The sequence below is a fragment of the Jaculus jaculus genome, chromosome 10 (genome assembly GCF_020740685.1).
Source record: "Jaculus jaculus isolate mJacJac1 chromosome 10, mJacJac1.mat.Y.cur, whole genome shotgun sequence".
Classification (NCBI taxonomy): Eukaryota; Metazoa; Chordata; class Mammalia; order Rodentia; family Dipodidae; genus Jaculus; species Jaculus jaculus.
Window position 1 is genome coordinate 27,570,371 of NC_059111.1, and position 25,969 is coordinate 27,596,339.

General features: G+C 39.9%; 1 protein-coding gene and 1 non-coding gene across 6 annotated transcripts in view; both read left to right on the plus strand.

Annotated features, from left to right (window-relative positions):
* Snx14 (sorting nexin 14) overlaps positions 1 to 24,579 on the plus strand; it is a 77,277-nt gene extending 52,698 nt beyond the window's left edge. For all 5 annotated transcript variants that reach the window (XM_045160498.1, XM_004660457.3, XM_045160496.1 and 2 more), the window contains 12 exons: positions 238 to 439; positions 3,571 to 3,654; positions 8,025 to 8,125; positions 13,733 to 13,844; positions 15,797 to 15,837; positions 15,945 to 16,064; positions 17,157 to 17,280; positions 17,530 to 17,694; positions 20,641 to 20,736; positions 21,787 to 21,878; positions 23,126 to 23,182; positions 24,387 to 24,579. In XM_045160498.1, the coding sequence (XP_045016433.1) occupies positions 238 to 439; positions 3,571 to 3,654; positions 8,025 to 8,125; positions 13,733 to 13,844; positions 15,797 to 15,837; positions 15,945 to 16,064; positions 17,157 to 17,280; positions 17,530 to 17,694; positions 20,641 to 20,736; positions 21,787 to 21,878; positions 23,126 to 23,182; positions 24,387 to 24,425 (1,233 nt within the window). In that variant the 3' untranslated portion in view covers positions 24,426 to 24,579. The remainder of the gene's footprint in view (positions 1 to 237; positions 440 to 3,570; positions 3,655 to 8,024; positions 8,126 to 13,732; positions 13,845 to 15,796; positions 15,838 to 15,944; positions 16,065 to 17,156; positions 17,281 to 17,529; positions 17,695 to 20,640; positions 20,737 to 21,786; positions 21,879 to 23,125; positions 23,183 to 24,386) is intronic.
* LOC123464161 lies at positions 8,938 to 9,044 on the plus strand. Its single transcript, XR_006639402.1, has one exon. It is a non-coding gene; the product is annotated as a U6 spliceosomal RNA (small nuclear RNA).
* Positions 24,580 to 25,969: the final 1,390 nt, after the last annotated feature.

Here is a 25,969-nt window from a genome sequence, read left to right on the forward strand (position 1 = left end):
CCTGTTTTACATATTATTGAATTGATATGAGTATATTAATTTATAATTGTTTCCCATATGCTATAATTCTCCCATCCAAGTACTAACCAGTACTAACCAGGCCCGACCCTGCTTAGCTTCCGAGATCAGACGAGATCGGGCACGTTCAGGGTGGTATGGCCGTAGACCCATATGCTATAATTCTAAAGTTCTACTGGAAATACTAAATTCATCCCGACAGCTTTTTTTTTCTTCCAGATTGAAGAAGGTATTGTTGTCATGGAAGATGATTCTCCAGTAGAAGCTGTGAGCACGCCTAATACTCCTCGAAACCTTGCTGCATGGAAAATTAGTATTCCATATGTAGACTTTTTTGAGGATCCTTCCTCTGAAAGGAAGGAGAAGAAGGAGAGAATTCCTGTGTTTTGCATTGATGTGGAAAGAAATGACAGAAGAGCAGGTGGGAAGAGTCCTAGTTCTTTCTTAAAAGACATCCAGGAACCTGATGTTATCAAATATGCTGAACATTTGGCTGCTTATAATTATTTCTTTTCTTCTTTTAAAATGTTCTATTGACAACCCCCATACATAGAGACAATATACCATGATCATAATAGTCATAATCCCCTCCTACCATCTTCCCTTTACTGCCTCCTGAATCTCTCCTCCACTGAATTTCTCTTCTAAGTATTATCTCTTCTATTTTGATGTTATTATCTCCCTCCCATTATGCAGGTCTTGTATAAGTAGCATCAGCCACTTTGAGCTATTTATAGCATTGAACATGATTCTTCAAGCAAATATAAGTTTCCAGAACATACAATTAGTAGATCTAGGTTGCCTCTAGTATCAGTGACCTGACTTAATTCCTGCAGTGAATACTATGGAGTAGTGTTTATATGATGCTTTATTTTATTTTATTTTTTATTTATTTGAGAGAGAAAAAGAGGCAAAGAGAGAGAGCGAGAGAGAGAGAGGAAGAGAGAGAGCGAGAGAGAAAATGGGTGTGCCAGAGCCATCAGCTACTGAAAATGAATTCAGATGCATGCACCACCTTGTGCATGGCTTATGTGGGTCCTGGAGAATTGAACCTGGGTCCTTTGGCTTTGCATGCAAACACTTTAACTGCTAAGCTACCTCTCTAGCCCAATATGCTGCTTTTTGAGTGTTTTTTGTTGTTGTTATTATCATTAGCTTAGTTGACTATCATTAATGTATTTAGCACTTTATTAGATACTATACCACTTTAAACATTTCCCCTCCCATTGTTAAGGATTAATTGGAATTGAATGAGATGTCGTCAAGCACAACTTTACCAACAGTCCTTGTGCTTTGCTGTCATTTCCTTTGGTTGTCTCCAGTGTGGACTGCAATGGAGACAGGGAATGCAACAGCACCTACAGCAGTATGTTCAGTCACATTTGGTTTTGTCAAACAGTTGGGACATTCAGAACAAGGAAAAGCACAAAGTCACACATTCTGGAACTAATGAACGGAACAGAGAATTAAGTTCATGTCGGCAGGATGGAACTATCTGTGAGGAAAAGAGGGAAAAAGTTACCATTCGGAAGTGCTTTATAGACTAATAACTAAGTAGTGAAAGTCAGTGTGAACTTATTTTTCAAAACAAAAGTATTATTTTCTTACTTTCCTTAGTTAATCCTATTGCAAGAGCACAAAGCATAGAGCCAGGGCAGGAAGTGTGCTCAGAGCCACCAGCTGTCCTGCCATGATGAAGTGGCAGCAGATCTGTCCCGGTCAGTGCGCTGTAGCTGTTCTGCACTGCTGCGGGCTGTTCTCGGCATTCTCTCAAGCACACCGCCCACTCTGTGCCCGACTCCAGTCTGATTTCTGTTGCAGATACCCTTCTTCTCCCTTCTTCCTCCTTCCTCACACTCCCCATAGATCTCTTGAGACCTTACACTGAAGAAGAAACTAGGATTTTTAGTACATAGCCCAGATTGGCCAGGGATTTGCTGTGTAATTCAGGTTGGCCTCAAATTTGTGATCTTCCTGCCTTAGTGTCCTGGGTACAGATTGTTTTTTCTGGATTAAAGTAGTTCTGGTTTGGAGTGGCTTTAGTTTTGATTAGATCCTGTGAATGCTCAGATCTGTACTAGAATGGCAAGCAGTGCTAACCGTGGCACTTACATTTTGGGGGTGCTGGTTCTGTTGTGTACTACATACACAAAAATTGTTCATGTGTATTGTTATTATGTGATTAGCACAGTTATTCTTCAGTGAGACTGACGTACAGTGAGATGAAATCATTCATTCAAGGACAGATAATAACTGGGGCCACTGGGTTGGAATAAGCAGTCTGACCCAACTCATTTTTTCCACCATGACTGTGCTTTCCAGTTTGGTAGTCACTAGGTACATGTGTAGATTAAATTAAATTAAATGTCCAGTTCTTTAGTTGCACTAGCCACATTTCAGGTGCTCCATGGCAACAAATGGGTAGAAGCAACTATTGAGCACAAAAATATAGAGCACTTACATCACTGCAGGATGTCCCGACCTGCTCTGAACCCTGTGGTTTCATCAGGACAGTTTGGGAATATGAAAATGATTATACATTTTAATGAAATATAATGGTTAATTTGGTTGTTTTTTGAGGTCAGGTTTCGCTCTAACCCAGGTGAAATATATTATTTTAATGACATTTAAAAAATAGTAATGAAGCTGGGCATGGTGGCGCATGCCTTTAATCCCAGCAACTCAGGAGGCAGAAGTAGGAGGATTGCCATGAGTTCGAGGCCACCTTGAGATTACATAGTTAATTCTAGGTTAGCTTGGACCAGAGTGAGACCCTACCTTGAACCCCCCCCCAAAAAAAAGATTAATAGTAGTAATGAGCTAGGCATGGTGGCACACTCCTTTAATCCTAGCACTTGGGAGGCAGAGGTAGGAGGAGTTCGAAGTCACCCTGAGACTACATAATGAATTCCGGTTCAGCCTGGGCTAGAGCTAGACCCTACCTTGAAAAGCCAAAAAAAAAAAAAAAAAAAAAGATAAAATTTTCTAAAGTTTCTGCCACCTTTAACTGTATTGTAGATACATACAATTTCACATAATAAGGAGATGAAAGTTATCAGTCTCTTTTAGGTAATTTAGAATTAAAATATTAAAAAAATTAAAATATGGGATGAAGCAGGGGGTGGTAGTACACGCCTTTAATCCCAGCACTTGGGAGGCTGAGGTAAGAGGATCACTGTGAGTTTGAGGCCAGCCTAGGCTAGAGTGAAACCCTGCCTTTATTTATTTATTTATTTATTTATTTTGTTTTTTTCAAGGTAGGGTCTTGTTCTAGCCCAGGCTGACCTGGAATTTACTATGAGTTTCTGGGTGTCCTTGAACTCACAGTGGTCCTCCTACCTCAGTCTCATGAGTGCCGGGATTAAAGGCATGTGCCACAATGCCCAGTGATACCCTGCCCTTAAAAAAAAAAAAAAAGAAACGTGGGATGAAGTATGTTTATATAATGCCAAATATAAAGACTATGTCCTAATGTCCCAATTTTGTTAATAATGCTTTAATGCTGTGTTTTTTTAGTAGTTGGTTGTAAAATTACTTATATTCAATTTACAGTTGGACATGAACCTGAACATTGGTCTGTCTATAGAAGATACCTTGAATTCTATGTACTTGAATCAAAACTAACAGAATTTCATGGTACGTCATTCTTTTCGTATTAAAACATTACTCAGTAGTTACCCTTCTCAAAGCTGTTGTACCAGATGCAATTTTTTTAATTTAGGTAACTGTTCCAAAGATACATGGTAGTGACAATACATATAGTTTTATTAATTATAGAAATATACTTGTTTTGTTCATATTTTTTCATAATTTTTTCATATTAGTTGCTTTTATTTATTTATTTTGGTTTTTTGAGGTGTAGGGTCTGTGTACTTTTTGCCTAGATTTTTAATTTGTACTTGTCTACAAATGCATTGTGTAGTTTCAGATTGGCCTTAAACTTATGGTGTTCTTCTTACCTCCACCTCACAAGTGCTGGCATTAAAGGCATGTCACCATGCCTGGCTTATATTTTACTTGTTTGTGTGTGTGTGTGTGTGTGTGTGTGTGTGTGTGTGTACGCGCGTGTGTCTGTGCTCACATGTACCAGACTCTCTTGTTGCTGCAAACGATCACCCATGTGGCTTTACAGCATTGAACCCTGGATGGAACAGTTGAAAGCTACTGCCTTTAATCACTGAGCCATCTCCCCAGTCCCTTGACTGTTTTCTTTTTAAATTTTTATTTTTATTTATTTGAGAGTGACAGAGAGAAAAAGAGGCAGGTAGAGAGAGAGAATGGGCATGCCAGGGCCTCCAGCTACTGCAAATGAACTCCAGATGTACGTGCCCCCTTGTGTATGTGGCCTACGTGGGTCCTGGGGAATTAAGCCTCGAACTGGGGTCCTTAGACTTCACAGGCATGTGCTTAACAGCTAAGCCATCTCTCCAGCCCCTTGACTGCTTTTTTTTTAAAAAAGTTTTTATTTATTTACGTGAGAGAGAGAGTGACAGAGACAGGATGAATATATAGTATGAGCATGCCAGGAGCTGTTGCTACTGAAGATAAAATTCATATTCATGTGCCAATTTGTATGTGTGACTTTATGTGGGACCTGGGGATGGAATCCAGGCTAGCAGGCTTTGCATGCTTCCAAAGTGCCTTCAACCACTGAGCCAGCCGTATCCTCAGCCCATGAATGCTTTTGAAATGATAAAATTTGGGGCTGGAGAGATGGCTTAGCAGTTAAGGTGCTTGCCTGTGAAGCCCAAGAACCCATGTTCAACTCCCCAGATCCCACATAAGCCAGACACACAGGTGATGCCTGTGCAGGGTAGATTGTAGGAGCTGGAGGCCCTGGTGCACCATTCTCTGTCTTTTTTTTTTTTTTGGTTTTTCGAGGTAGGGTCTCACTCTGGTCCACGGCTGACCTGTAATTCACTATATAGTCTCACGGTGGCCTCGAGCTCATGGCAGTCCTCCTACCTCTGCCTCCTGAGTGCTAGGATTAAAAGCGTGCACCACCACACCCAGCTTCTAATGTTTTCTTTCTTTCTTTTTTTTAAAATATTTTTTGTTCACTTTTATTTATTTATTTGAAAGTGACAGAGAGAGAGAGAGAGGGAGAGAAAGACAGATAGAGAGGGAATGGGCATGCTGGGGTTTCCAGCCACTGCAAACAAACTCCAGACGCATGCGCCCCCTTGTGCATTTGGCTAACTTGGGTCCTGGGGAAACGAGCCTCGAACCAGGGTCCTTAGGTTTCACAGGCAAGCACTTAACCACTAAGCCATCTCTCCAGCCCTAATGTTTTCTTTTTAAGTAACTTTTTATTTACTAGAGAGAGAGAGACTGGGTGCACCAGGACCTCTAGCCACTGCAAACTAACACCAGATGCATGTATTACCATGTACATCTGGTTTACGAGGGTTCTGGGGAGTCAAACCTGGTTGCTTAGGCTGCACAGGCAAGCGCCTTAGCCACTAAACCATCTCTCTAGCCCCTCTCTCATAAAAGAAATTGTAAATGATAAAATTTAAAAGGCAACTCTTCTTTTTATTATTACCATTTTTTATTTATTTGAAAAAGAGAGAGAGGGAGAAAGTATAGACGCCCTGGGCCTCTTGCCACCTCCAACAAACGTGAAATGCATGCACTACTTTGTGCATCTGACTTTATGTGAGTACTAGCATATCAAATGTGAATTGGCAGGCTTTGTAAGCAAGTGCCTTAACTGCCAAACCATCTCCCCAGCCCTGTGATGATTTTTTTTTTTAGTTTAGAGAGAGGAGAGAATTGGTGCGCCAGGGTCTTAGCCACGGAAATCAAACTCCAGATGCTTGTGCCACCTAGTGGGCTTGTGTGACCTTGCACTTGCCTCAACTTTGTGTGTCTGGCTTATGTGGGATCTGGAGAGTCAAACATGGTTCCTCAGGCTTTGCAGGCAAGCACCTTAATTGCTAAGCAATCTCTCTAGCCCCCCTCCCACTTTTTCTTTAAATATTTTTATTTATTTATTTGAGAGAGAGAGAGAATGAGTATGAGCGTGCCAGGATTTCTTGCCAGTGCAAATAAACTCCAGATGCATATACTTTAGAAAAAGTCCTATGCAGCTTAACTTTATTTATTTATTTATTGAAAGCAAGACATAGTTTGGGTGTGCCAGGGCCTTCTGTCACTGCAAGTGAACTCCAGACACATGTGCTACCTCATGCATCTGGCTTTATGTGGGTATTGGAGAACTGAACCCAGGTCATGAAGCTTTGCAAAAAATCACCTTGTAACCACTAAGCCATTTTTCCAGCCCACTTTGTTTATTTCGATGTGATATGGAATTCACACTAGGCATTTTAGGGCTGTTTTGTTCTTTTACCACCATGCTTCTCTGTAAACATGCTTGCCATGAACCCTGGCAAATACTCGGAATTATCTTATAAGTTATCTCTTGAGTTTAGTTGTGGAGATACAGTTTATTATCATTGTGATTCATCATTGCATTTCTTTGCTCTGTATAATTTAGCTACAATCAGATATAAATATTTTCAGACATTTACAATTGGATTGTTGAGCCACATTTGTTTATTTTTATTTATTTATTTGAGAGTGACAGACACAGAGAGAGACAAGAGGCAGAGAGAGAGAGAGAATGTGTGCACCCGGGCCTCTAGCCACTGCAAACAAACTTCAGATGCATGTGCCCCCTTGTGTATCTGGCTTATGTGGGTCCTGGGGAATACAGGGCTCGAACCAGAGTCCTTAGGCTTCACAGGCAAGCACTTAACTGCTAAGCCATTTCTCCATCCCCTGGTGAGCTATATTTGTATGTCCTGAATAATTTCAGGGTTAGGAAAGCCCTCTGGAAGATCTCTTGATCCAATTTCATGTTAACTCTGAATTAAGGGCAAGGAATCTTCTTTACCCTAACATTAAGAACAAAGCCCTTGGTAAGGTGATTATTATAGGGAGATAAGTAATTCAAACTCCTGGGCTGGAGAGATGGCTCAGTGGTTAAGGCACTTGCCTGCAAAGCCTAACGACCTGAGTTTAGTTCCCTAGTACTCATGTAAAGCCCGATTCACAAAGCATTGTATGCATCTAGAGTTCATAATCAGTGGCTAGAGGGCCTCACATACCCATTCTGTCTGTCTGTGTCTCTCTTTCTGTGCTTGAGAAAAAAAAAAAAAAAAAGAAGAAGCCGGGTGTGGTGGCACACACCTTTAATCCCAGCACTCGGGAGGCAGAGGTAGGAGGATCGCTGTGAGTTCGAGGCCACCCTGAGATGACATAGTGAATTCCAGGTCAGCCTGAGCTCGAATGAGACACTACCTCAAAAAAAGCAAAAAAAAAAAAAAAAATACAACCCAAGAATTCAAACTCCCACTGCATACTTTGCTTAGATTTTTAATTTTTACTTGTCTACAAATGATACTTTCTCTCTGGCAGTCCAGCATGGGACATGTGTCACCTTGTGCATCTGATTTATGTGGGATCTGGGGAATAAAACATTGGTCCTTAGGCTTCGCAGCCAAGTGCCTTAAGTGCTAAGCCATCTCTCCAGCCCTTAATTTTTTTTTTTTTTTAAATGAGACAGACAGAGAGAAAGAGAGAACGAATTGGTACACCTTATGGGTTTAGGGAGTCAAACATGGGTCCTTAGGCTTCGCAGGCAAGCACCTTAACCGCTAAGCCATCTCTCTAGCCCATATATATATATTATTTTTATTAGCATTTTCCATGATTATTAAAAATATCCCATGGTAATTCCCTCCCCCCCCACCTTTTATATTTTTTTTTGAAGCTGATTTACTAGCAAATCAAAGAAGAGTTGTTGAGTGACATTTGAGATATTAATAGACTTCAGTTCTTTGGTCTGCATTACTGATTTGAAGCTCGCTGTGTGAAGACTGTTTAAAAGATAGTGTCACATCTCTACAATGAAGTATTGCAAATCTGAATTTGTCATAACAAACTAAATTAAGTCTTTAAAAGCAGAACATAGTAAAAGCTTTATTATGCACAAATTTCAGGCACATTTCCTGATGCCCAGCTTCCATCCAAGAGGATCATTGGTCCCAAAAACTATGAATTCTTAAAGTCAAAGAGAGAAGAATTTCAGGAATATCTACAGGTACAGCACCAAGTGTATTTCCTAACTTAAAACATTGCCAGATAAAGTGATGTTGTTCTCTCTTGTATATATGAGCTTTCTTTTTTTCTGCTTGACTCACTTCCTCTTGTATGTGTTGGTGTATATTCATTGTGCAGAATAGTGGTTGTCATGGTGACATCTTTATATATATATATATATTATATTAATATTATATGTATATGTTAATTATATATATATAATTCTCCTTGATCATCATAATTGCCCCATTACCCTTTTCTTTCTTGTCCCTGTCCCTACCTCCTGCTTTTACCTTTGTCTTCCCAAATGGACCTCTTCTTTCATGTCTTTTTATTTACTTATTTTTTGTTCTTCAAGGCAAGAGTCTTGCTCTGTAGTCCAGGCTGACCTGAAATTCACTATGTAGCCTCAGGCTGGCCCCCAGTTCACCATGATCCTCCTATCTCTGCCTCCCCAGTGCTAGGATTAAGGACATTTGTTGCCATGCCTGACCTTTCATGTCTTTAAAAAAAATATGCATTTATTTATTTGCAAGGACAGAGAGAGTAACTTTAAAATGAATTTTTTTCAGAGATACATAGACTGTTCAGTTGTCATTGTTTTGTGGCACTGAGGGTCAGACTTGGGGTCTTGCACTTGGTTGGCAACCATCTATACTGAGCTATATGCCCAGTATTATTTGTTAAATGGTGACAATGAAGTACTAGATATATCCTGGTTGCAGGGGGATATCTTTAATTAGTTTAAAGTAAGAGCGAGTAAGTATGGGAGGTTAAAAAGAAGCAAAACTTTTGATATAAAAGATTAAAGCCATGCTCGCTTCGGCAGCACATATACTAAAATTGGAACGATACAGAGAAGATTAGCATGGCCCCTGCACAAGGATGACATGCAAATTCGTGAAGCGTTCCATATTTTTATCAGTGGAACAGAATAGAGGACCCAGATGTAAGCCCAGGTAGCTATAGCCACCTGATATTCAATAAAAATGCCAAAAATACTCATTGGAGAAAAGACAGCCTCTTCAGCAAATGGTGTTGGGAAAACTGGGTATATATCTGCAGAAGGGTGAAAATAGATTCTTCTCTCTCGCCATGCACAAGAATTAAGTCCAAATGGATTAAATACCTTAACATTAGACCTGAAACTCTGAAACTGCTAGAGGGAAAAGTAGGGGAAACCCTTCAACATACTGGTCTTGGCAGAGACTTTCTGAATACAACCCCAATTGCTCAGGCAATAAAACCACAGATTAATCACTGGGACCTCATGAAATTACAAAGATTTTGCACTGCAAAGGACACAGTGAAAAAAGCAAAGAGGCAACCTACAGAATGGGAAAAAAAATCTTCGCCAGCTATATATCTGATAGAGGATTAATATCTAGGATATACAAAGAACTCAAAAAGTTAAATAATAAGGAATCAAACAAGCCAATCAAAAAATGGGCTATGGAGCTAAATAGAGCATTCTCAAAGGAAGAAATACGAATGGCATATAAGCATCTAAAAAAATGTTCTATGTCACTAGTGATCAGGGAAATGCAGATTAAAACTACATTGAGATTCCATCTCACTCCTGTCATATTGGCCACCATCATGAAAACAAATGATCATAAATGTTGGCAGGGATGTGGAAAAAGAGGAACTCTTCTACACTGCTGGTGGGAATGCAATCTGGTCCAGCCATTGTGGAAATCAGTGTGGAGGTTCCTAAAGCAGCTAAAGATTGATCTACCATATGACCCAGCTATAGCACTCCTAGGCATATATCCGAAGGAATCATCTCATTTCCTTAGAAGTACGTGTTCAACCATGTTTATTGCTGCTCAATTTATAATAGCTGGGAAATGGAACCAGCCTAGATGTCCCTCAACTGATGAGTGGATAATGAAGATGTGGCACATTTATACAATGGAGTTCTACTCAGCGGTAAAGAAAAATGACGTTATGAAATTTGCAGAAAAATGGATGGATCTGGAAAGGATTATACTAAGTGAGGTAACCCAGGCCCAGAAAGCCAAGTGCCACATGTTCTCCCTCATATGGGGATCCTAGCTACAGATGATTGGGCTTCTGTGTGAGAAGGAAAATACTTAGTAACAGAGGCCAGTAAGTTAAAAAGGAGATATAAAGGGAAGAGAAAGGGAGGGAGGAGGGTACTTAATAGGTTGGTATTGTATATATGTAACTACAATGATTGAGATGGGAAGGTAATATGATGGAGAATGGAATTTCAAAGGGGAAAGTGTCGGGGGGAGAGGGAGGGTATTACCATGGTATATTTTTTTATAATCATGGAAAATGTTAATAAAAATTTAAAAAAAAAGTAAGGCTGGGTGTGGTAGTGCACACCTTTATTCCCAGTATTTAGGAGGCAGAGATATGAGGATTGCCATGAGTTTGAGGCCAGCCTAAGACTACATAGTGAGTTCCTGGTTAGACTGGGCTAGAGCAAGACCCTACCTTGAAAAAAAAAAAAAGAAAGAAAAAAAGAAATAATAAAAAAAAGATTTTTATACGAACTGGGAAGATTGCTTAGTGGTTAAAGGCACTTGCTTGCAAAGTCTGCTGACTGAGGTTCAATTCCCATCTCCATGTGAGCAAGTAATAACAAAAGGTTAAAAGTAACAAATGCCTTTAATCTCAGCACTCCAGAGACAGAGGTAGGAGGATAGCTGTGTATTTGAGGTCAGCCTGAAACTATAGAGTGAGTTCCAGGCCAGCCTATGCTAAAGTGAGATTATACCTCAAAAACAAATTTTATAAAAAGCCTGGCTTGGTAGCCCACACCTGTAATCTCAGCACTTGGGAGGCAGGGTAGAAGGATCACTTTGAGTTCGAGGCAACCCTGAGACAACATAGTGAATTCCCGGTGAGTGTGGCCTAGAGCAAGACCCTACCTTGAAAAACATAATAAAAAAACAAACAAAAAGCCAAAAGTATAATTGGTATATTATTTGAGTGGATAGTATAGTTAGCTTAAAAGTTACATATTTGGCTGCCAAAAATTAATGATTTTATTTCTTTATCTAGTATATACAACCAAAGAGAGAATATATTCATTGATTTTTTATAAAACCTTTATTTATTTATTTTTTTTGGTTTTTCAAGGTAGGGTCTCATGCTGGTCCAGGCTGACCTGTAATTAACTATGTAGTCTCAGGGTGGCCTCGAACTCTCAGCGATCGTCCTACCTCTACCTCCCGAGTGCTGGGATTAAAGTTGTGCGCCACCACGCCCGGTTTTAAAACCTTTTTTTTTTTTTTTTTTAAATTTGAGCATGGAATTACATCATTTTATTAGGCATTGTGATAAGTGTGGACACTTCTCAACCCCAAATAAGTACTTTCGTAGTTAAAATTTTTTGTAACTGTAAGGGATATATTTATATTTTATTTCCTATATCTCAACTGTTGAATGCTTTCTACTCAAATTATTTTATGTAATTTTTTATTTTTTATTTTTAGTTAAAATTTACAATAGCTACTAACTACTGCAAGGATGTTTGAATGTACTTCAACCTGTGTCTTTCTTTATTGATATCATGAACCATTATTTCCACCACCTAGTTCTAGGAACTAAAGTACCTCGTACAAGAAGTGTTTCCTGTGAACTGGAAAGATGGGCTGAGTGGATAAAGCACTTCCCTAGGAAGCCTAAGGACCCAGGTTCAATTCCCCAATACCCACATAAGACAGATGCACAAGGTGGCACATGCTTCTGGAGCTTGTTTGCAGTGGTTGGAGGCTCTGGTGTACCCATTCTGTCTCTGTTTCATCCTTTCTCTCTCTCTCTTCCCTCTCTCAGATAGATAAATAAAATATTTCTTTAAAAAAGAAGTGTTTTTTGGCTTATGTTAGAGGCTGCCGTACTGGTATTTTGTTCATGGAGATTTCTACTCATAAAGCTTTGGAACCTTTTTTTTATTTTTTGGTTTTTCAGGGTAGGGTCTCACTCTAGCCCAGGCTGACCTGGAATTCACTCTGAATTCTCAGGGGGTGGCCTTGAACTCATGGTGATCCTCCTACCTCTGCCTCTCCAGTGCTGGGATTAAAGGCACTCTTCTTTTTATATTTGAGGCAAAAAGAGAGAAAGAAAGTGGAGTAGGGGAGAAGAGAGAATGAGTTGCCAAGGGCTCCAGTTGCTGCAGATGAACTCCAGATAGATGTGCCACCTTGTGCATCTAGCTTACCTGGGTCCTAGGGAATCAAACCTGGGTCCTTTGCTTTGCAGGGACGCACCTTAACTGCTAAGCCATTTCTCTAGCCTGCTTTGTAACTGTTTAATACTTGCAAGTCTGGGTTTATCTTGGCCTTTAAAAGTTAGTTTATTTTATTAGAAAATTAAACTAATAGGGACTGGGGAGATGACTCAGCAATTAAAGGTGCTTGCTTGCAAACCTTACCAGTCTGGGTTCAATTATCCACTCATCCACACACAGAGCCAGACAAGCATTTGATTGCACCTCTAAAGACTCTGGCATGTGCATGTGCCTATGCACACAAACATATGTGTGCAAATAAATAAATGATTTTTAATATGTTTTATTTATTTAAGAGAAAGAGGTAAATAGAAAGAATGGGCATGCCAGGGCCTCTAGCCACTGCATACAAACTCCAGATGCATGTGCCACTTGTGCATCTGGCTTATGTGGGTATTGGGGGATCGAACTAGGGTCCTTGGACTTTGCAGGCAAGTGCCTTAACTGCTAAGCCATCTTTCCAGCCTCAAATAATTTAAAAAACAAAGAAAGGAAAGAAGGAAGGGAGGAAGGAAAGGTGGGAAGGGGAAAGGAAAAAAGAGAAGGGAAAGAAAACAGAAGGCTATGAAAATGGAAAGCAAATTTTTCAAGGTGTTCTACACCCGCCTTCATTTCTACATAAAGTTTTCTGGAAAACTCTTTATGCCAATTTACTTCAATTATCAAGAAATTTGTAGTATATTGTCCTTTTTTTTTCTTTCCCCAGGTAGGTTCTCATTCTAGCCTACCTACTCTAGTTTACCTGGAACTCTGTAGGTCAAGACTGGCCTTGAACACACAGCAATCCTACCTTAGCCTCCTGAGTGCTGGGATTAAAGGCATGCACCACCATGCCTGGCTAGGATCTTGTACTTTATGCATTAATTTGTTGTGTGAGACTGTGAATCAAGGATATGCGTATCAAACCAGTGGTCTACCACTGAGCTACAACCCTTGCTTTGTACTGGTCATTGTGATGTTGAGAAATGAGAGGTAAAATTAGCTAAAGTTTAATCTTACTGTGTATCAAATCCTTTTTGTAAGGATCTGACATAGAGAGTGCCATTGTCTTCATTTCACATAGGAGGAAGCTTACTCTTGGGCAGTTTAGAACCTTTCCTAGCGTCACTGAGCTAACAGATAGAAAAGGCAGATTCAAAGCCATTCCCACCAGCTGTATAGGCCATGGTCTTACCTACAATGCTGTATTATTCTCTGTACAAATGCACTTATTTTATTAGAATATAAAATAAATTTTAGTGACTTGAAGTTCTTGGTTTTTGTTTATTTAAACCATTTCCATGCAGGTCGGGTTGCTCATCTAGATTCTAAACTGTTTTTTCCTCTCTCTTTTCTTCACTGAAGAGACTTCTGCAGCATCCAGAACTGAGTAATAGTCAACTTCTGGCAGATTTTTTGTCCCCTAATGGTGGGGAAACACAGTTTCTTGACAAGATACTACCAGATGTTAATCTTGGTAAGTCATTTGTAAGAACATATATAAAAGCATAAACTTAAAAGAAAAGAACCAGCATTTTCAGATTCAGTTAGAAAAATAGTTTATGTGGCATTATGTGATAAACTCCATGCTTTTGTTTTTCAACTAGAGATAGGTTTTCAGGTGAGGACTTGAGCTGTTTGCTTTGGAGTCCAGTTATTTCTGGTCACATGCTTTATTACAAAAAATTATTAGCCAATATTTTGGCCTTCATAAATTTAAAATATTTTTATTTATTTGAGGGGGGAGGGTAGATAGAGAATGGGCACTACCAGGGACTGCCACCTTGTGCATCTGTCATATTTGGGTACTGAGGAATTGAACCTGGGTCCTTAGGCTTCTCAGGCAAATGCTTTAACCACTAACCCATCTCTCCAGCCCTGCCCTTATAAATTTAAATAAAATCACATATTACACAATGACATATGGCATATATGACAGTGGTCTTCTAAGCCTGTCTACCAAGTATTTCCTTATTTTGTATTTTTAGGCCTTATAATTATTTCTTAAAGCCCCATTTTCCCTGGGTAATTTATATAGACATTGTATGTTAGTTAAATTGAATTACCTTAATTCATTCTGTACATATTTCTTTCTATGGTACTTGTGTACATGAAATTTATTCAAAGTGTTATTAACTGTTGGCTAAAAAATGCTGCCATAAAATGTAACCATGAGGTGGTCTGTGTAAAAATATTGCTCTTAGACTCAGTGATTTTAATTTGTTTGGATTTTTAAATTTTAGAATTTAAGAAAGTAGGTGAAGAAAATTTTCCTCCTTACTTTCTGAATAAGTGTGTGTTTGTGTTACTTAGGAATGAACCTAGGGCCTTGTACATACTTAAATGTACTCTACTGCTGTTATCTCCCCCACCCCTTCTTTTAAAAAAAATTATTTATGAGAGAGAGAGAGAATGAGAATGGGCTCTCCAGGGCTCTCTGCCACTGCAAACAAACTCTAGACACCCTTGTACCAGTTTGTGTATATGGCTTACATGTGTACTGGGGAATTGAACCTGGGTCCCTAGGCGCCTCACACAAGTGCCTTAACTGCAAAGCAATCTCTCCAGCCCCTAGAATTGAAATTCTTAATCCAAAACTTAAGAATATAAACTATTCAAATGCTTAAATGTTTCTTAAAACTTTTTTTTTTTTTTTTGCTTTTAGGTGTGGAGTATTATATATTCATCACCGATTAAAATGTTTTGAAAACATATTTTCCTGTTTTGGTGTGTGTGTGTGTTTTGTATGTGTAGGCCAGAGGCCAACATCAGGGGTTTCCTGTTCCCTACCTTATTTTTTGAGGTGAAGGTCTCTCACTGAACCTAGAGCTCAGCAGTTTGCTAGATTAGCTAGCCAGTACACACCAGGAATTCTCTTGTTTCTGCCTCCACTATGCTGGGGTTACAGGTGCCCAGCCATTGCATTGCCCAGTGTCTTACAGGGCTGCTAGGGATCTGAACTCAGTCCTCATGTTTGCATATAAGCACTTTACCCTCTGAGCCGTCTCCCCAGTGCCTTGAAAATGCCCTTGAGACGTTTTCTGGGAAAGGAGTGTAACTTAGTGTAGACCACTTACCTTACATATACAGGGTTCCTAGGTTTGGTCTCAGCACCAAAGAAGAAAAGGGGGGGCGGTTATGCACAGAAGTAGAGAAGATTGTATGATGGACTTCTTACTCCTCTGTTTATCAGCCTTGGGCTTTTATTCATTCCTTTCATCACCACCTCAGTAGATGATTTTTATAAGACTTCCAAATGTATGTATTACATAGTTTAGTGTACTTCCTTTATTTCAAACTACTATTAAGTATGAAATGGTCAGTTCTAAATACTTATATGCAGTTTACTTTTTATTTGGTTATTTACTGTTTAAAATTAGCAAAATATAGTATATTATACTTTCATAAAAGCATTATTTTTAATTGCAGGGAAAATTATAAAGTCTGTTCCTGGAAAACTAATGAAAGAGGTGAATATCAGACTTATTGATAACTTGACAGTAAGAACCTCTGTAAATATTGATCAATTTTGGCAGCTTTATACAATATTAAAAGTCGTAATCTTATTTTATCACAGAAAGGTCAACATTTGGAACCTTTCATCATGAATTTCATTAATTCTTGTGAATCTCCAAAACCCAAACCAAGTCGACCAGAGCTCACCATCCTCAGCCCCACCTCAGAAAACAACAAGAAGGTATTGGCTGTGGTGCTGAGGGATGAGCCAGATTTGCTGGGGAGGAGAGGAGCCAGGCACTGTGGTACATGCATACCTGCAATCCCCCCCGGCACTTGGACAGCTGAGGCAGCAGATTTGTAAGTTCTAGGCCAGCCTGGACTATATAGCAAGACTGTGTCTTAACATTCCTCAGAAAGTCAAAAACAGGACTGGAGAGATGGCTTAGCAGTTAAGACGCTTGCCTGTGAAGCCTAATGACCTGTTTGATTCCCCACTACCCTCATAAGCCAGATGCACAAGGTAGCACATGTGTCAGGAGTTCATTTGCAGTGGCTAGAGGCCCTAGGTTGTCCATATTATCTGTCTGTCTCTCTGCCCATCCATCCATCTATTTATCTATCTACCTACCTACCTCTCTCACATAAATAAATAAAATATTTTTTAAAAGTAAAAAACAACAAAGGGGCTGGGATTGCAGCTCATTGGTAGAGAATGTGCCCAGTGTGCTTGTGTTGAGGTTCTGGGTTCCAGCCCCAGCACCACCAAACAAACAGACAAACCGAAGGACAGCTTTGTGGAAGGAAGATGCATTGAATTTAAATTTTTGTTTGTTTGTTTGTTTTGCGGTAGGGTCTCACTCTAGCCCAGCCTGACATGGAATTCACTATGTAGTCTCAGGGTGGCCTCAAACTCACAGCAATCCTTCTACCTCTGCCTCCCAAGTGCTGGGATTAAAGGCGTGTGCCACCACACCCAGCAAATTTTGTTTTTACTTACTTATTTATTTTTATTTATTTGAGAGAGGCAGGTAGAGAGAGAATGGGTGTGTCAGGGCCTCTAGCCACTGCAAATGAACTCCAGATGCATGCGTCACCTTGTGCATCTGGCTTATGTGGGTCCTGGGGAATTGAACCTGGGTCCTTTAGCTTTGCAGGCAAGTACATTAATTGCTGAGCTATCTCTTCAGCCCAGGATGCATTTTTTCACATGGAGTTTTGGAAGCAGATCTTACACTTCCCTGTTAGAGTATTTTTGGTCTGTGTTGTTGTCTCAGTGCTGCTCATTAGGTGCAGTAAACTATGTACTTCTTCATTTCAACTTTCTCTTTAGCTTTTCAGTGACCTGTTCAAGAATAATGCAAACCGTGCTGAGAATACAGAGAGAAAGCAAAATCAGAACTATTTCATGGAGGTGTTGACTGTTGAAGGAGTCTACGATTACCTGATGTATGTAGGTAAGGCCCCAGTGGTTGTTCTTTATAAATTTAGCTTATGATGCAAATTAATGCTTTTGAACATTGCCCTGTGTTAGCTTTATGAAAGATGCTTCTTTCCTAAGATTTAATACATTGGTCTTGAGCTTATAGACTACTAGGATTGTAAGTAAATAACAAAATTGATCATCATTATTTGTGTTTTCTATGTTGGGAAATGTGCAACGTACCAATTTATCAGGAACAAGGTATTTCAATTGTTCTTCTCAGGACGAGTGGTTTTCCAGGTTCCTGACTGGCTTCATCATCTTCTCATGGGCGCACGCATCCTCTTTAAAAACACTCTTGAGATGTATACTGACTACTATCTTCAGCGCAAACTAGAGCAACTGTTTCAGGAGCACCGTTTGGTTTCTCTAATAACGATTCTCAGAGGTGTGTATTATATCCTGTCTATGTTTCATGTTTTGTTTCCTGAATGATAATAATTGGATATAAATGAATTTTTTTTTAACTAGCCTTTCTACTATGAAGAACTACTTTGTGCATAACTTTTAGAAACTTGGAGGAATATTTTTCTACTCTTTTCTTAAAAACTTTTCTTATTGACAGTTTCCATAATTATAGACAATAAACGGTGATAATTCCCTCCCTTCCTCTACTTTCCCCTTCACAAATCTACTATCTATCATGTCCCCTCCCTCTCTCAGTCTCTCTTTTATTTTGATGTCATCTTTTCCTTCTGTTATGATGGTCTTGTGAAGTGTTGCAGTCAGGTTTGCATTGCTGGTAGAAATCACCCGACCAAGAGCAGCTTGTGGGAAAAAAGGTTTATTTTGACTTACAGCATCGAGGGGGGATGCTCTATAATGGCAGGGAAAACTAAGGCATGAGCAGAGGGTGGACATCACCCCCTGGCCAACATCAGGTAGACAAATAGCAATAGGAGACTGTGCCAAACACCAGCAAGAGGACACTGGCTATAACACCCATAAACCTGCCCCCAACAATATACTGCCTCCAGGAGGCATTAATTTCCAAATCTCCATCAGCTGGGAACCTAGCATTCAGAACACCTACGTTTATGGGGGACACCTGACTCAAACCTCCACATGAAGGTAGTGCTAAGCACTGTAAGGACATGAGTATTCAGGCCAATTTGTGTCTGAAAGATTACATTGTAAGGAGTCCTACCCTTCCTTTGGCTCTTTCTGCTACCTCCTGTGCAATGGACCCTGAACCTTGAAGGTGTGATAGAAATGTCTCACTCCTCTGTCATATCTTCTCAGCACTATGTTCCCTTTTGAGTCATCCCAGTAATCACTGCCATCTGAAAAAAAGAAGCTCTCTAACCAAAAGTGAGAATAGCATTAATGTATGGGTATGAATGTTAAGAAAAGAGCTTATCAGGCAGTTTGGTGAGCATAACATATGCATTTAGCCAGATAAGAGTAGGTGTTACACTTCTAGGGCTCATGACCTCCCCCACCATAGGCTTTTTAAAAAAATATTATTTATTTATGAGAGAGAGAGAGAGAGAGAGAGAGAGAGAGAGAGAGAGAGAGGGAGGGAGGGAGGGAGGGAGGGAGGGAGGGAGGGAGGGAGGGAGGGAGGGAGGGAGAGAGAGAGAGAGAGAGAGACAATATATGGGTGTGCCAGGACCTCTAGCCACTGCAAACAAACTCCAGATGCATGTGCCACCCTGTACATCTGGCTTATGTGGGCAATGGGGAATTGAACATGGGTCCTCAGGCCTCATAGGCAAGTGCCTTAACTGTGAAGCCATCTCTCTAGCCCACCATAGTGGTTTCTTTTTTTTTTCCTTTTTTTTTTTTTTTTTTTTTGATTTTTCGAGGTAGAGTCTTGCTCTAGCCCAGGCTGACCTAGAATTCACTATGTAGTCTCATGGTGACCTTGAACTCACAAATATCCTTCTGCCTCTGTCTCCTGAGTGCTAGGATTAAAGGTGTGCACCACCATGCCCAGCCTTTTTTCTTTTTTGAGGAGATGGGGTCTCACTCTAGCCCAGGCTGACCTGGAATTCACCATATAGCCTCAGAGTGGCCTCCAAGTGATGGCAGTCCTTCTATCTCTGCCTCCCAACTGCTGGGATTAAAGGCATGTGACCCTATGCCTGGCTGGCCATAGGCTTTTGATTAGGTTTTCAGTGCTAGGCTTGTATTTCCTTCTATGGTATGGGCCTCCAGTTCAGTTAGAGAGTGGTTGGTTTCCCCCATAATACACATGCCACTGTTGCACCTGTTTTGTCATTTGGCCTGTCTGGCCAAACTTAAGGCTTGAAGTTTCATGGCTGATGACTTCTGTCTCCCATAGGGCTGTATGCAGTGCAGCTTTTTCCAGCTGTCTGTCAGCTGATCTATAGGGAGGAGGTTTTCAGCTTAGCCCCACCTTGATTTTTCAGTCACTTTTGTAGCCCAAGTATGTGGAGTCTTAAGCAGTAGGGTCTTGTCATCTGTTTATGATGGGAAACCAAGAGCCTTGGCAAAGGCCTGTAATGCTTTGGATGCATCAGGGACCTCCCTAGCCAAAAACTCACTGGAAGATATCCCATCCCTGGCACTGAAATTTTTCCAATAGCAGTCTATGGCTTCTGGGTGTGCCATTATCCATTCATTATCTTGAATTTTGATTAACCCTTTCCCACCTTTCTTTTACTCAGTCTCTTCCAATGACCTTTTTAAATTTTTTTTTTTGTTTATTTTTATTTACTTATTTGAGAGCGACAGACAGAAAGAGGCAGAGAGAGAGACAGAGGAGAGTGGGCACGCCAGGGCTTCTAGCCACTGCAAATGAACTCCAGATGCGTGTGCCACCTTGTGCATCTGACTAACATGGGTCCTGGGGAATCAAGCCTTGAACTGGGGTCCTTAGGCTTTATAGGCAAGTGCTTAACTGCTAAGCCATCTCTCCAACCCCCAATGACCTTTAATTAGGCCATTCCACCCCCCAGTAATCTGTTCATCTACTTACCTATATACAATACCATCCCCTTAAGTCTTTCCCTCTCCTTGTCCCTTATGACCCTATTCTAGCTTACAATGGGGAATTGAACATGGGTCCTCAGGCCTCTGCTAATGACTTTTACTTCAACTCACATACAAGTCTTAACATTTGTAGTTAGGATCCACTTATGAGAGAGAACTTGTGATGTTTGGCTCTCTTGGGCCTAGGTTACCTCACTTTTTTTTTGGTTTTTCAAGGTAGTGTCTCACTATAGCCCAGGCTGACCTGGAATTCACTCTTTAGCCTCAGGGTGGCCTTGAACTGATGGCATCCTCCTACCTCTGCCTCCTGAGTGCTGGAATTAAAGGCATACACCGCCACTCCTGGCTACTTTCTTTCTTTCTTTTTTTTTTTTAGATGCTATATTTTGTGAAAATACTGAACCTCGATCTCTCCAAGATAAGCAAAAAGGAGCAAAACAGACTTTTGAAGAAATGATGAATTACGTTCCAGGTATAATATCTGAATTATGTAATTTCATGAGCGTTTTACTTCTTCGAGATTGCAATGTGTAGTAATTATTGAAGGTAGTTGTCACTATGCACTTTCACCTTAAGTAGTAAGAACTGATTAAATTATCTCACTAGTTAAAAACAATTTATTCTTCTGTTGGTACCACTAATATTTTAATGTGTTTTGAGACAGGGTTCTACTCTGCAGTCCAAAGTAGCCTTGTTCTTGAGATAGTCCTCTTGTCTCAGCCTTCCTAAGGCTGAGATTGTACGTATGAGCCACACACACCTGGTTTATTGCCACAGATTAAGACAAGGCTGATTTTCCTCACATACTACCCAGATGATGATGATGATGATGATGATGATGATGATGATGATTATTTTTGGTGAATTTCAGGTCAGCCTGAGCTCAGGCTGGCCTTGAACTCACAGCAATCCTACCTCAGCTTCTTGAGTGCTAGGATTAAAGGTGTGCCTCACCAAACCTGGCACCTGACTGATTGCCTCCCAAGTGCTGCGATTGAAGGCGTGTGCCACCATGCTCAGCTCAGATTGGTTATTGAGACAGGGTTGTGCTGTGTAGCCCTGGTTGTCTTGGATGTAGAATATGCTAGCCTCAAACTTGTAAGGTTACCTGCTACCTCTGCTTCCTGAGTGCTGGAATTACCAATGTGCATCACCTCACCAGGCCATAAACATTTGTTGTTGTTGTATTTCCAAGTATGTATATACAACTATACTTAAGCATCATTTTAAGGTTTAAATTCTCTTGTTTTACCCAGTGGGTAATACAACATGTATGGTTTATATGCTGCAGTATTCCTCCAAGTGTACAACTCTGTGCATTGTGAGATTCTGAAAGGGGGATTAATGCTATATTCTCAACTTGACATCAATCTTGTTTGCAGGAGCTTCTTGCAGAAAATACAGATTTGGGAAACAATTGGGTGACAGTTTGCATATGATATCTTAGAAACAACAAAAAGTGGATATTTTCTTATTTGATGTAGCAAATATGTCACTCACAGGTTGTGTCTTTCTTGTGTAGACCTGATGGTGAAGTGTATTGGTGAAGAAACCAAGTATGAAAGCATTAGACTTCTGTTTGATGGCGTACAGCAGCCAGTGCTCAACAAGCAGGTAAATGCATAAAAGCCAGTGGACTAGTCTTGAGGAATCAAACCCAGGTCCTTACACTTTGCAGACTGGATGTCTTGTATGGGGTGTTATACTAAAAACACAAGTCGTCATAATTCAAACATTCAGGGCTGGAGAAATGGCTTACCGGTTAAGCGCTTGCCTATGAAGCCTAAGGACCCTGGTTCAAGGCTCAGTTCCCCAGGACCCATGTTAGCCAGATGCACAAGGGGATGCATGTGTCTGGAGTTCGTTTGCAGTGGCTGGAGGCTCTGACACGCCCATTCTCTCTCTCTTTCTCTCTTTCTCTCTCTCTCTCTCTCTCTCTCTCTCTCTCTGTCACTCTCAAATAAGAATGAACAAAAATTTAAAAAAAAAACATTCAGAAAGAAAAAAAACCTCCTTATTTGTGATACTGTTTTGTTTTTTAAATGGAATTTCTGTTTGTTTATTTATTAGAGAGAGAGAGAGAGAAACTGAGTGTGCCAAGGCCTCTAGCCATTGCAGATGAACTTCAGATGCATGCACCCTCTTGTACATCTGGCTTACATGGGCACTGGGGAATTGAACCTGGGTCCTTAGGCTTCATAGACAAACATCTTTACTGTTAAGCCATCTATCTCTCCAGCCTGATACTCTGTTTTTTATTGACTCTCATTTTTTTTCTTTTTGTCATTAATTTTGTTTAATATGTATCAAAGAAAATTTTAGATATATGGAATAGTCATGATAAAAAGTAAAATTTTTAAGTTTAGAGTAACTTTTTATTTCGGTTTTTCAAGGTAGGGTCTCACTGTTGCTCAGACTAACCTGGAATTCACTCTGTAGTCTCAGGCTGGCCTTGAACTCACAGCAGTCCTCTTACCTCGGCCTGCTAAGTGCTGGGATTAAAGGTGTGTACCGCCATGCCTGGCAGAGCAATTAACATTTTTATGAGTATAGTCTGTATATTCTGTTGAAATTTTAATACAGTTTCAAATTTATGTTCTGTCTGTTTCTTTTAAAATTTTATAGCCTGTACAGTAATACTATTTATGGTTGAGGCATAATAATAAAATGTCTTCATGCAAACATGTATACCTAACCATACATAGTAAGTATAAACATTATTGATAATGTTAAAGATATTTTACTGTTTGTTTTACATTGGTATTCCTGTTCCCTGCCTCCCCACTTTTAGTGATAATTACAGTCCTGAATTTTGTCAGTTTTACTGTCTAGTGCCTTAAATTTTATTATTTTTGCTGTAGCTTACCTATGTTTTGTTGGACATCGTGATACAAGAACTATTTCCAGAGCTCAATAAGGTAAACTGAAAAGCAGGTCTTTTATTTGTTATTCTCTTAATGGTATATGGACATTTTAATTAGAAACACAAAATTTAAGGAGACTGTTGGGATTGTGATCCTTTAAAAGGTGAGCATTCTCCACCATTTTTTTAAAAAAAATATTAATTTACTTGAGAGAATAGGCACTGTAAACAAACACCAGATACATGTGTCACTTTGTACATCTGGCTTTACATGGGTACTGGGGAATTGAATGTAGGTCCTTAGGCTTTACAGGCAAGAACCTTAACTGCTGAGCAATCTCTCCAGCCCTTAAATTTTTTACACATATCTTATTTCTGAAAGGGAGAGTAGGGGGGAGAGGGAGGGAGTGGAGGGAGGGAGGGTGAGTGTCACATAGAGAGAATGGACACACCAGGGCCACCAGGGCCTCCGGTCACTACAAACTCCGGACGCATGTACCACCTTGTGCATCTGGCTTTACATGGGTACTGTAGAATCAAACCCAGGTCCTTAGGGCTTTGTAGGCAAACACCTTAACTGCTAAACCTTCTCTTCAGCCTGGTTTTTAATATTTTCTTATTCAACATGCCCAAACGTACAGTAGATTTTGGGGAACAGGAACTGAATAGCCTCTCCTTGACTTCATTCCTTTCTAATAAGCAACACTGAATGCTGTGTAAATCAGACTCACATATTTTTTTTTCAAACAATTGGATATATGAATATAAGGACACAAAATGAATTGGAATTAGGACATGGTATTGTTACTATATTTAATCCAGAGGAGTTTGGATTTTTCTCTTCCATTCTGGCTATTCTCTTCAGTTGGATGAAAGAATAGTGAAACATGTTCAAGTCTATGGCAATGTAATGAAGTGTCACTTTTGTAGAGTAGGGAAACCAGCTTTGGACTGCTGATCTATTGCTTGTAAGTTTTCAAGTTTTATAAATGTAAAATGAGGGCAGTTTTAGACATTTTATGTTAAGTAACATTAGTCCGAGTACCAGGAAATTTTCAGCTCTGAGGCATTCATCAGGTCTGTCACCACATAGAAGCTATTCAGTTTCTCTTACTGTTTTTTCTGCTTTATATCATAGGTATTATTTGCTTGCATATGCCAGCAAATTTTTTTCTACTGCATGAGGGCTGTTTGGCAATTAATTCACAAATGAACCCTGTCCCATTGTCTTCTACTAAGTGGATTTATTTTTACTTTAGGTGCAAAAAGAAGTTACCTCCGTGACACCATGGATGTAAACGCTTGGATCTGGTATAGGATAACACTATACTAGTATTCTAGAAGTGTACTTTTTTCTTCTACTTTTGTATATTCTTATGTATATATATTATGTACTTCAGTGTTTGAAATATGTATATTTTTTGTTTTAATAAAGACTAACACAAATGCTAATAATAATTAAAAATGAGTTTTTATAGCTTTTAATTATTTTTTTTTTTGAGGCAGGGTCTCACTGTAGCCCAAACTGACCTGGAATTCACTATGTAGTATCAGGGTGACCTCAAACTCATGGTGATCCTCCTACTTCTGCCTCCTGAGTGCTGGGATTGAAGGCATGTACCATCATGCTTGGCTGAGTTTTATAGCTTTTTGTTTTATATTCTCCGAATTTTATTAGAACACATGTTACCTATTATTGGTGTTTTAAAAAATATTTTTATTTATTATTTATTTGCAAGAAGAGGGAGAGAAAAAAAAGAATGGGCACGCCAGGGCCTGCTGCCGCTGTAAGCGAACTCTAGACATGTGTCACTTTGTGCATCTGGTTTTACATGGGTACTGGGGAATCAAACCCAGGCCTTCAGGGTTTGAAACCAAGGGCCTTTACCTGCTGAGCCATCTCTCCAGCATGTATTATTGTTTTTGAAAGAGAAAACTCATAATCACCTTGGGGCAGACAGGTCAGGCCAACCATTTTTGTATTATGTCACTTTAATATGGTTTATATTTGTGTGGAGAAACAGTAGCTAGAGCTGACCTGCTATCTAACTTAATGCTGATAACATTTTCCTCTTTACCAATGTTCTAAATCTGCTAGCACTGGGATCTTGTTCTTTCCTATCTCTGTAATTTTGTTTATTAACCCAATCTATGTTTTTTTTTTTTTTGAGGTAGGGTCTCACTGTAGCTCAAGCTGATCTGGAATTCACTCTGTAGTCTCAGGGTGGCCTTGAACTCTCGGCGATCCTCCTACCTCTGCCTCCTGAGTGCTGGGATTAAAGGCATGCACCACCATGCCCGGCTTATGTTTTTTGTTACAGGAATCCAACCAGACTTAGCCACCAAATTGGAGGTGTACTTTTTTCTTTTTAAATTAACTTCAAAAAAAATTTTTTTTTAGTATTTATTTGTCTGAGAGAGGCAGGTGTGTGTGTGTGTGTGTGTGTGTATGTATGTATGTGTATATATATATATATATATATATATACACATACATACAGAGAGAGAGAGAGAGAGAGGGAGGGAGGGAGGGAGGGAGGGAGGGAGGGACAGAGACAGACAGAGAGACAGACAGACAGACACGGAGGGAGGGAAAGGGAGAGAGAATGGGCACACCAGGGCCTCTAACCACTGCAAACAAACTCCAGACACATATGCCACCTTGTGCATCTGGCTTTACGTGGGTACTAGGGAACTGAACCTGGATCCTTTGGCTTTGCCAATAAGTACCTTAACCACTCAGTCATCTCTCCAACCCACATATGGTTTAATTTAGTGGTTTGAAGTATGTCAAAATTGTGTGTTAACAGAATTCTTGTGGAAGAGTCCTAGGCATACATCC